We start from the raw sequence: 12,192 nt of genomic DNA on the forward strand, positions 1-12,192 counted from the left end.
CAGGTTTCTGGGGGAAACGATTCATTTAACGAGGAACAGAAACTAGAAAGGCCTCCATTTCTGTCTGACACAAAAAGAACAAAAGCCCAAAACAGAAGCGGAAACGCTAACACTTGTGAATTGACTCATCTCGACTGGATGTGCTTTTTGGAAACAACAGCCTTTTCCTCGGAGCAGCGGCCAAGAGAATCATTCAGGCCCATTATCGGATCAATACCTGGCTGCCTCCGGAGGCTCTGGGAGGAAGATCAAAAGGCCTTGGAGAGCTTTGCAATGTAGCGTACAAGAAAATGCTCCGGTAAACACTAATAGTCGAAGCGGTGCCTCCGAACAATGCACTGAAAACTCACGGAGCAGCTGCATTGATGTTTCTGCAAGACATTGTCTGCAAGGACATGATCGATTCATAATGAGGTGGTGTCAAAATCAATCCAAAGCGTTTTGATGTTCATAAAAATGATTTGAGAAGTTGGTTCAAGCTTAGGTTAATATTCTTATCAGCCCGTGTTCTCGTTGCAGCCCCTTTCCTCTAGTCCAGTATGTGGTCTTGAATATGGTGAAACATATTTCATTATCAAGTGAAACAGTAAAAGTCATAGGGAAAAACTGCTCGAACTTCACCTCATGTTTCCACCTGATGCGATCCTGAATGGATTTGAAATTTGTAGAGATGAAAACAAATTGTTTCTGTATTGATTTTAGTCAGAGGCCAGGTCGGATAAAGAACAGAAACCTTAGCGGGCTGGACGAGTTTTTTTTTTTAACTCCAGTTCCCGAACAGTCGAACACCTCCTTTAGTTAAACATTTAAAATCACTGACCTTGATGACAATATGTCCCTTTCTGGTCCCGCTGCGGTCAAGCTCCCGGTGCTCTTTCACCATCACAATCTCTCCCTCCTCCTCCACTTTGTGCGTGTTCTTCTCCACATGGTTGAGGATTCTCCAGTAGTCCTCCTGGGCGATGCACACAAACTGGTCGAGGATGACATGAGGACAGCGGGTCAACTTGTAGTAGAGCAAAACACTGCTGGGCACCACAAACGGGTACTCAAACAACAGCACAGCAGAGAGAGGCATGGGAGAGACTGACAAATGAAGGAAGGAAGGAAGGAAGGAAGATCCAACACTTGCTATGTCTCACACTAACTACAATATGGCTCAATTTAAGCACCTATTGAAATCCACGACACTTTCAGGTAGCCATTCAGAGAAAGAGAAAGCATCCTTTAGTACAACTAGAGCTAAACGAATACGTTTCATCTCATTGAAGTCAAACACCACATGACTTGTCCCTACCCTACACCACTGTCACTCGCTGTGCTTCCCTTGAAGAAATCATCAATTTCTGCATTTGGCTCACTAGCTCTAGCTCGACCACTGTAACTTCCTCTGCACCCGAAGACAGGAAACAATGTGCGAGATTTAGAAACTGGCCAGTGTGAATCGAGGGGCCGTTCTTCTTGCACTTTGACAAGCATTTTCTTTTCGTTGCCATTTTGAGCAACTGTGAAAACAATTGTGTTCTTTTTCATTAAACTTAAATATTAACACTCTTCTATTCAGCTCAGCAGCTATGAATTCTTTATTTATTTTTTTGGTGTCTATCGAACTTTTGTCACCTGGCTGTCGTCCCCTTTGGTGCGAACTTCTCCGTTCATGTACTGTTTGTCCAGTGATGGTGAAATGCCAAAACTGTTGCCCATGCAGAGCGTCTCCATTCTTCCCTCTGGATGGCTGATCTCCACGGCTCCGTTCAGGATAACATACCAGAGGTCCAGCTGCAGGCAGGACAAAGAGATGAAGGCTTTTAACAATACAGTAAGTCAATACCATGTAAATTCAATTCAATATCTTGCAGAGTAAAAAAAATAGATTTTATTATAATTTTAACAGGCTTTTTTGAGATTTTCCCTTCATGACATCACAAAGGGCAGTAACCCCTCCCCCTGGTGGGTGACACTCCCACAGTTAGGGGTTATTTCTGCCCCTCTGAGACTGCCTTCTCACTGTTAACAATTGGGCATGGACAGAGAAAGCCAAAGTCACACAAGCCCTTTCAGAGGGGCGTGGTCAGATGCAGCTCATTTGCATTTAAAGCCACAGACACAGAAACAGCCTATTCTGAACAGGTCTGAAATAGAGGTTTATAGGCATGATCAAATACAGGATCATAGCGTTTGTTTTAGCAAGAACATTCACAGACATGTTTTGGTAACCTTTGGAATTTATTTAAACTTGTTGAATCTTAAATTTGACCTTTTTTGACCATTGCATAAGACATTAAAAAAAAGCATTCAAGTGAATAAGGAATTATTGGAAAGTGCATTTCTAGCTAACACTGATCAGTCAGTTCATTTTGATAACGTCCTGTTTCAAAATAACAACTACACAGGGGGCACACTTCAACAAAAAAAAAAATCTAAATTAGTCGGTCATTATTTGCAAGCCAAAATGAGCCATTTCAACCAAAGTTGCAATAAAATAATTTTGCTTGTGCAGATTTGCCTGGTGTCCTTTTTTTCAAGTCATTAGGTCACAAAGAACCCAGAGGATGTCACACAAATGTAATATCTATGGTAACTTTGAAGCCCTTAAAATTAGAGGCCAGATCCAAACATTAGGCCTTATACAGCCACATGAGAATGACTGCTCCATAAAGCTCTATATTACTACGTGACATTTAGTCCATTGTGAACATAATGTGGGTTGTGTGAGGATGATAGTGATGAGGTATTGTGTCTCTAGTGGCGGCTCTTTGAAAAGGAAATGCTGGCAGGCGTAATATAACAATCCATTTGTCCACAGTGGGAGCAAATGGAAGGGAGGGTGCAAACAAGCCCGGAGCTCCCTCCAAAACTATAACTGATATTTCCTCCTCATTACCTTTTCATTCTCTCACTGTTTCTCAGCCTGCAAATCTCCAATCCTCTCAGTGCTCCTCACTTTCTCTTTCTTCCAGTCAGCCTCACAATCTCCACATTTCTCAGCGGAGATGAAATGGTAATAAGAAAGGTGAGAGGTCGACAACGACATATAAGTTGAGCACAAAAGTCCTTGAGAGGCTATTTCAGTAAAGTGTTCATTAAATTACGAACGTTTCACCCTTTGCTGTTTTCTTCTTACAGCTCCTTGCTGGCTCCCTAGACTTCCATTTTCCATTTTTTTAATTCAGTTAGAAAACTTTAGACTCTTTTTTTTTTTTTTTTTTTTGAAAGTTTTTACACTTTTTAGCTCACTTAGCAGAGCTATGGTCCCTGGTGAGAGGAGACAAATGCTTCTCTTTGACCTTCAATGCAAGTCCACAGAGACACAGTCATGAGCGAAGAAGACCTGTCCATCACCGTGACTACTAGACGAAGACAGTATGGCAGCACAGACATCCATACAATACACACTCCATATACATGTATATGTGTGTGTGTGTGTGTGTGTGTGTGGCTGTCATGCTGATGTGGGTTCAAATCCTCCTGGAATTTGACATCTGGCAGTTCATTGCCATTTATCACCCTGTCGGATTTAATGCTGCTCCGTGTAACCAAACAGCCATGACAGAGCTGCTTTTTCTCAAGCATGTAACTTAATTAATTAGCTGTGTAGCAGCTCAGGTGATTGACAGGGAATTAACTTTGGGAAACAACAGATTTGGTACATGAATAAGCCTGGGATAGAGGTGAGACTGGTAAAGAATTGTGCACTTTCATGTACTTTTGGGCTTTTGTTGTTCAGTTTCTTTCTTTACATGTATTTTTTTAATTGTTTATTTCATTTAAGACTGCCTTTATGCATCTGTGATTTTTGTTTTTTTTAGATAGTGATTGACAGACAATGTAAGACTCATCTAATGTGATTTAGCTGTGATATATCAACCTGCTTATCTCGAATCAGCATGCAAGTAAACAGCTCATTACTGCCGCTAGAAAAACAATCCTCATTACATTTTAAAGAAAGTTTTATTTTGTGAATGAAGCTGATGAAGTAAAAAAAAACCCAAATAAACATATTTTGTGGTTTATGTATGTGGACAAAAGAGATGGACTGAAATCTTTCAAATAATACATCTGGTAGCAGAATAAACCATTCCAAACATTGATTTAAAAACAGTCTCAGACTCCAACTCGACAATTTCTCTGTCATTTTTTCCCCCACCTCTGTAACATTAGTGTCATCATACCTCCTGTTTGTGCTGCAGTATGACTGTGCCAGCCTGCTCCACCACCTCAAACACCATGACACTACACAGGTCTCTGCGCACAGACATGGTCATGTTGGCAAAGGCTGGCAGCTGGTGCATGAACTCCAGAAGCTGCTCTGTTGGACCCAAAGGGTAAAAAGAGGAGGCAAGAAAGCAATTAGAACAGAAATAAAACTCGTACACAAGTTACATTGATGCTCTTCAACTTGGGCATCGAAAGTCATTATTCTTAGTTGTGTGAGGCTGAAACTCCTATTTATTTTTCCATTAAAGGATCAGCAGGATATTCCTAATCAACCCCTTTAAATGGTTCTCATTCACATGTCACTTCCAACATGAACCATAATCTAATTGGATCAGCACAACTCCTCCCGGAACATTCTGCATCCTGGACCTGAAACTTCACTTTATGCCACTCGCTGTTGTTACCCGTCTTCTTCCTTGTTCTCCAACTGTTTGGTCGACATGACACATGGCTCAGGAAGTTATTCAGGACACTCATGTTTCATTACGAGTTTGACAAAATTAGTCAGATGTTCAGAAAAATGGGTCTAACTGAGAATGTTTTCCTGCTTACTGGACCGAAGACAGGCGACAGAACGTACAGGATGTTGTTAAATGTACTTTTTCTATTACTTTGATATGATTCACTCATCCCTCCAGTGGGGTCAACTTGGTGATATCGCGATATCTGGCCACTTACTGTATCCTCTTTTTTTTTTTTTTTGTGAAAAGCTACTAGCGACAAAAAAAAGTTAATTTCTAGAGTTGAATATCTCTAGGGTTGTTTTTTTTAACTCACCTTTTGTCTCTCCCCACAACATTATTTCTTTCCTACAGCGCCCAATACGATCGCATGTTTATTGCCAATTATGCAAATTAAGCGATGACATCATTTAGTGACTTCTAGCGACTTTCAGGACAGCCAATAGCTACTTTCCTTACAGAGGAGTTGTGCAAAACGGCATCCCTCTCGTCCTCCTACACATCATCTCTTTCCTCTGAATGAGCAGAGTGTGACGCTTCGCTGGTGAAGGCCACACGAGGCCGGACTCCCAGCAGTGACACAGCAGGTCGAGCCTTTGCAGCTTCCCTCAGCTCTCTGATGCAGTCACCTTCTCCTCCCGGACCCCGCTGTGACCCGCTAATAAGGTCGTCTCTCTGATTGCACACTGGAAGGGCACTGGTGTTTGGCTACCACTGTGAGGGGTCTTTTCTGTAAGAGGGCGGTTCATGTAGCACCCCTCTGCACACTGAATGATACATGCTGCCCCTGAGGGCTTCACCCTTTTATTCATTTAGTCTAATAATAGAAACTTACAGTCGTCAAGTGTAGCAATTAGCATAATCCTGACTAAATCTGAGGCGTTAGTCACACTCTGAAAAAAAGTATGAGAAAAGAAAAAAGAAAAAAAAGATGGGACTGACCAATGTCGTCGTCATTGCGGTCGGCTGGTTCTTTCTCCAGACACTCTCTGACCAGGTCCCTGCCCAGAAGGGTGTCTGAAGCTCTTTCCAGGTCCTCGTCTTCCTCCTCCTCTTCCTCGCTGTCAACCGCAGCCTCTGGAAGTCCGGACAGGTCGACATCTCCCAGCTCGCTCTCCGTGGCCTGGAGCAAAGACACAAGTTTGTAACAGTAAATAAACGAGAGAAAAGAAGAAGACGCGTCTGAAGGGGTTATTCCTTAATAAAGACTTTGAATGGGGCTGATTGAAATCACATCATGAGACAAAAACAGAAACTAATTCTGTGAATATGAAAAAAGTCACAAGACAAACTCAAGTACTCAAGGCTGTGGAAAAGCACTTGGAGTAAGGTACACCGTGATAATCTTTGAACGGACACCTTCCATTTTTAATTCAGTCCTGATCATTTGTTAAATGGTTATTAATCAGCCATCACTTTTAGTAACACACACACACACACCCTCTAATCATAAGCTGTTCTCCATTTCCCATTTCCAATTTTTAGTGATTCATCATCCATACAAGAGCAGGAATAAATAACCTTGGATTAATCAATCGTACCTGTGACCCTGAGCTAACTCTCTCTCTCTCTCTCTCTCTCTCTCTCGATCAGTCAACTATTCAAATCCAACAGCAATGACTCATATTCCCCCATGTTCCCCCCTGTGCAGGGATGCAGACAGATGGTTGGCAGAGTATGGACTCTAAGGGGGTCGAGGGGCTTATGGCTCAGGCGGGATTTGAACCGTCAACCTGAGAGGTGAAAAGAGGAGCTCTCCAGCGGTGGTAGCAGCACTGCAGCCATCTGTTCGTCCCTGCAGGTACATGTGAGGCTTAAATGATGAAGAAAATAGTGAAGCCAGATTCATGCAGATGTTTGACCTCCTATTCTGGATTCATAGAGCACTTTCATTCACTTCATTCATATTTGGGCATAGACTAAAGGCAGTCCAGTGTGACCATATTCATGAATCATACTGATTTAGTTATGGTTGATTTCCTTCTTTGGAGTGATCATTGTGACATCATACTGTATATTGGTTGTAGCAGTTAATGGATACTAAAGGATCGATCTGAGCATAGCTACATCCAATTGGACAAACCCTCCGGCGCTTGATAGAACGGTGTCAATTTTAAGTTTAAAATGACATTTCTGAGTGTGCTTGTTTGATTATTTACATCTCATCTTTTTCTATTCTGTTAAAATTTCTGCATTAGACAGCGAGTTCAGCTCTCCACCTTCAACATATTTACATGTGTCACAATGTTCAAGTGTGACCCTTAGTGAAGAAACATATTTTCTCATACTCACTGCGGATTAGAGTGTTTGGTTTTATTAGCAGTCGCAACTTGTGGGTAAAAAGTTACATTCCAGCCAACTAAAGGCAAGCTTTTTAATCAATGATTTAATAAAGCTCTCAGGTTCTGCAGCGATTTGGTACCTGGCCAAGAAGTTTTATATGATTCTCGGAGGCGGAGGCATTTCAGGGAGTTCAGGCCCAGGGTCACACTTGTTTTCATAAATTCGCTTGGGCTTTTGAAACACTCCAGCTGCTCAGCTCGCTCCGTTTCTGCACAAAATAGTTTTCATTTTGGCAATTTTTGCCCAATGGATACAAACAGACAGATTTTTTCACCCCAAAAAATAAAGGGTCAAACCTGACTTTTTTTTTCTTCCCCTGATAGATAGAAATGTAGCTCAGCATAAGTTCAATCAGGTACAATGTCATCATTCATTCCCTCACATTGTTCCCATCTCTTCCTGATTGGAAATCAGCTCATTAGGGGCGTGTTCCTCTCACTAAACCATCCTCATTTCACCAATCTAACCAATCATCCTCCTGCTGCCTATCTGTTTTCCTCTCTCGTGTTCCGTTTCAGCGTGGACCGTTGCTCCCCTCCTCCAGTAACCTCCAGTCCATCTCATCAGTGTTTTGGTTGACTTCTTCAGATGTCCACTTCTCATCCAGCCTGCATCGTGGACTCAGGTGATATATTCTTGCATTATAATGGCCCTCAATTAAATGTTTGTTGGAAAGTGGAGGCATTGCAGTTTTAAGAAGAAGCAGCCATCCTCAGACAAACGTTGCACTTTTTCCTGTCACTGACAAGTCTTTCAGAGCGTTGAGAGTTCTGGTTTATTCAGTATGCAGGATGTGCTCTTTCAGTCCAACTCCCCCAGTCTCTGAACAAGTTTGAGCCGGGAGGACACTTTTTGTCGAGGACGAGGGACATCGGGTCTGCCTATGAAGCCCAACATAACACAGAGCTGGGACAGAATAACAGAGATAGGAAAAAGACAAAAATGGAAGAAAAAAAAAAAAAAAGGAACTCAAAGAAGTGCAGGCTATATTAGATATATGGGATGAGAGAAAAGAGGGGGGAGCAGAGGAAAACGAAAATATTAGAATGATAGATGATGATGTACAACAACGGGTTGAATAGAAGGGAAAGAGTCAAAGAGACGGATAGGAGAACTTAGACTCGAAGTGGTTAAAATAAGAACAGTAAAATATTTAAAAGAGTAAAAGAAGGTTTATGGAGGGATGAAGCAGTAAAAAAAAAAAAAAGAAAAGAAAAATAAAGAAGATAAGTCAGAGAAAGCCCAAACATCAACAGTCTGCAGCTCTGACAGCCGAGGAGCACAGCTGACTGGTGGGTCAGCTCTTCAAGACAGAGAGATGTAAACAAACACAGAGCCGGGTCAGAGACGAGCTGATGGGATCAGAAGCGTGTGATTAATCTCTAATCTCAGCATGAAGAGAGGTCTCAGGTGTTAAAACGTCTGACCTGTCATGACCTGACTTACATCAATCTGAAAACAGCCGCAGACAGACTGATGAGAGAGGACAGGCTGAGGTGCATGAGGAGGTCAAAAGTGACGAGTGTCTGAGTGATGTCATTTTTGTCTGTTTTCTATTGAGAGCGTGCAGGTGGCTCTGTGAGATTCAGCTGACACATGGCACAGGGGTTCTATAATTCATAGGCTCCAAGCACATTTACTTTTGAGCTCTGACAGAAAAGCACAAGAGACGGGCTTAATATTCCGTCAGTTCTTAGTTATGTAAATGTTGCTCTGTCTCATTGTCGTCTTTATTACTTTATCCTTAGTAGGGATGCTTTAATTCTCATTGATGTAAATAGTAATCTGGCTTGAGAGTCAATGTCAATGAGAGGTGGTATTGATGCAGCAGTATTCTGTCACCCATACAGATGAGATCACATTTTTTAATCACTAATGCCAAATATAAAAAAATAATTTGAATGGCAAAATCTTTTCTTTTTAAAAAAAAATCTGGTTCTTTAAACAAATTTCTCGGACAATTTGAACTTCACGCCTGTGCGTCCACCTCTTTCGTCAATGGAGCTATCAATTTGTCTAACAATGAAATGTTTCAATATACACGTTGAACGTACTTCATGTGAGCACGCCAGGCGGCTATTCTGTTCAAAGGCAATGATATGGGCGCCCCTAAATTGGATGCAGCAGTTAGAAGGAATTTCTTGCTTGCTACGGCAACACTTAATTACAGTATATGAGTAAAGCTGTTGATTACACACTATTGGTACCAGATCAATACTCATTATTTGCCCACTGACTTCAACAAAATTGGGCAGTGCATCCAGAATTCTTGGTATTATTGCTTTAAAAGAGTCTTTTAAAGTTCTGTTCAGGAGAATCCACGTTAGCTACCCAAACACGCGACGTGCTAAAGTAGCTTGAAATTGACAAAGCAGCTTCATATAACAAGCTCATTCGTTTGTTCTGAACACAAATCCCAATGATAAACGCTAACAATGCTAATCAAATAGAACTCTTCAATATATAGACCTATAACAATATATGAGGAATAAGTGCAGTTAGTGAGGAGGAATAGCAGAGTGTAATACAGCAGCACCCAGAGGAGAAGAGCCCAGGACTACAAGACCATTTAAAAGGCTGATGGCGTTTATTACAATTTATTGTGTAAAGAGCAGAGAAAAGGGATTTAAAGTGATGAGTTGATAGTCGTGTCATGTACCATTTTATGGTTTATTGATTTGTAGATGTTTAATTACTCTTCTCACAGGAGAGGGATTTAATATAAAAGCACATTGAGCTCCTGAATGCTCTGAAATGTCACCTAAAGGGTAAGGCTAATACGAGAACACTGAATATTACCAGAAAGATCTCCAGGTCTGCCAACAGCATCTTGTGCATTAGCTTTTATGAAACATTAGTATATGCTTTCTTTTCTTTGTCTGAAAAAGAATGCATTGAAAATGTAAATGACTAAAGAAAAATCTTTTAAGGTCATGTTGTCTGTGCCTCCATTGGAAGAGTTGGAAGAAATGGGTTTCCTAATACATTGATTTTTTAATTGCTGTTAAATGTAGAGATCGACGCATCATCTTTGAATTGCCCCTTGGGGACAAATAAAGTTATTTTTTATTTTAAATCTGAATGTGCAAAAATGTCTGTTCCATGCTGCAGAAGCAGCCTAAAGAAAGTCTTGCAAAATGATCGCGAGAAGCCGAGCTAACCTGACTGCGTTATAGCTTCTATATGTGAAGGGAAGGTATAGGCCATGTCTGAAAGGTTAAGTTCATTTCCTGCATGTGACCTTTTTTCGTCCACAGCAGGATATAATGCGAGATCACCAGGATGCGCAACTGGTGCCCAATAATTAGTGAGATACTCCGGTCATGAGGGGCTGTAGAGGGCTGACACATATGCAACAGGTACTCAGAAGAGGAGGACTCAACCGTGAGAGAACACAACAACATTTCTGTCATTGATCAGATCTTGTTGGAAAATTAGTAGATGAAACTTCTGCAACCTGAATTTTAAAGAACTCTGATCTTGAAAAAAATCAATTATGTCAAAAGTTTGAAATAAGTCATGAAAAAAAGCTTCCACAGGCGATGCTAATATCATGATTTGACTGTTGTTCTGCACTGATCAAATTAAAACACTTTCCATAAATGATTCAGTAAGAAATAGCGTACACACCTGATAAATATCTGAGAGGCTGCTGCTGCCCGAGTCACTTGCGATGCTGCATCCTGATTGGCTGGGAGGCATGTGCATCACTTGCTGATGGGCGTGGTCTGTTAAGTGCATCTTATTGAGGTCAGCAGGAAGCTGTTCAGACAGAAAGGAAGGGAGAATGAGACAAGTGGGTTGGAGTTTTAACAGAGAAATACTCAAAAACAGTCAACAACACACACACACACACACACACACACACACACACACACACACACACACACACACACACACACACACTGTTGTTGTTTCATCAGCTTGAAAGCCAACGCTGGTTTGGCACTGTCTCAAATGTTATACTTAGAAAATTAACATGATAAGGACAGAGCTGGAGACTCTTCAGACAGCTGTAAAGTATGATCCAAGGCTGCACCTTGATTTGATTTCCTGATAGACACTGGGGGTTTTTTATCATAGGAGTGATCCTATCAAAACAACAGCACTGTAAATCCTGGCTTTACTGCATTTTCCCCCGATGCCGACTGCTTACCTGTCATGTGCTATCTGCGCACACTGAAAAATCTGGTGTAAATTTCATAAGAACAATAAAATTTCCTTTAGATCCCACTCAACCCACACTAACAAAATAACTCTACACATACAGTATAGTGTATGTATACGCAAACATGTTAATCAAAAAGATCAAGTTGGCTTTTATGAAAAATCTAAATGTGTTGATGGTGGTCAGTGTTTACTTCTGCACAAGGGTAAGTGTGAGCAGCGACACACAATGTTCTTTTGTTCCTGAAGATTGCGCACTCCGAAAACCTGAATTGCTCATTTGAACACTTCAGATTCAGACGGAGACAAAGCTGTCTGTCAAGGAGACAAATCCTTACTTAAAAAAGTGTTTTTTGGGGTTTTTTTTTTAACGTGAGCGAAAGGACAAATGATAAACTTCCCCTTTAAAAAAAACTGCCTCATGAAACATTAAATTACTGCCATACATCTTTTCACAAAAACACTGTTGACCTGACTGATCTCACCGAACTCCATTATTTTAATGGGCTCTGTGCTTGAGATGTGCTGACTCGCTGGGTGTTGCTAAATATTATCACAGATACTGTACTGGAGACAGTTGCAAGGATGTTGCTAAATGGTTCCAGATATTTGTGTTGTTTCTAAAGTGAGGGGACTGATAAGACAGCAAGACTATGCTAACATGTTTCAGGACCATGGAGAGAGGAGAGCCTGACAGAATAGCCAATACACTATTTGAAGTTACTACATTTGTTCATCCATGTTAGCTGTGATGATACCTAATCTTTTTTGGGTTTAAAGGTTAATTTAAAAAAATTAAAAATAAATACCATTCTGATGGAATCAGAAGTCCAAAGAATCTGAACACAATCAATGCCAAAACATGTTGATGACAAAATGATGGCTACTTTTTCTAGCGCGTACAAGCAGATCAATCAAAGGGTCTCAATTTACCTCAATTCAAAGATATGACTTTTTAGCACAACAACACTTGAATTATTCTCAATGAACAGCAGCAACAAAA

At 41.0% G+C, this 12,192-nt stretch overlaps 1 protein-coding gene across 6 annotated transcripts in view; it reads right to left on the reverse strand.

The window, feature by feature from the left end:
• rapgef6 (Rap guanine nucleotide exchange factor (GEF) 6) overlaps positions 1 to 12,192 on the reverse strand; it is a 134,705-nt gene that overhangs the window by 39,358 nt on the left and 83,155 nt on the right. For all 6 annotated transcript variants that reach the window (XM_079355397.1, XM_079355396.1, XM_079355395.1 and 3 more), the window contains 5 exons: positions 10,653 to 10,784; positions 5,622 to 5,802; positions 4,173 to 4,309; positions 1,621 to 1,779; positions 821 to 973 (listed from right to left, as the gene is read on the reverse strand). In XM_079355397.1, coding sequence (XP_079211523.1) covers positions 821 to 973; positions 1,621 to 1,779; positions 4,173 to 4,309; positions 5,622 to 5,802; positions 10,653 to 10,784 — 762 coding nt within the window. The remainder of the gene's footprint in view (positions 1 to 820; positions 974 to 1,620; positions 1,780 to 4,172; positions 4,310 to 5,621; positions 5,803 to 10,652; positions 10,785 to 12,192) is intronic.

Source organism: Symphodus melops (assembly GCF_947650265.1).
Source record: "Symphodus melops genome assembly, chromosome: 11".
NCBI classification, from domain to species: domain Eukaryota; kingdom Metazoa; phylum Chordata; class Actinopteri; order Labriformes; family Labridae; genus Symphodus; species Symphodus melops.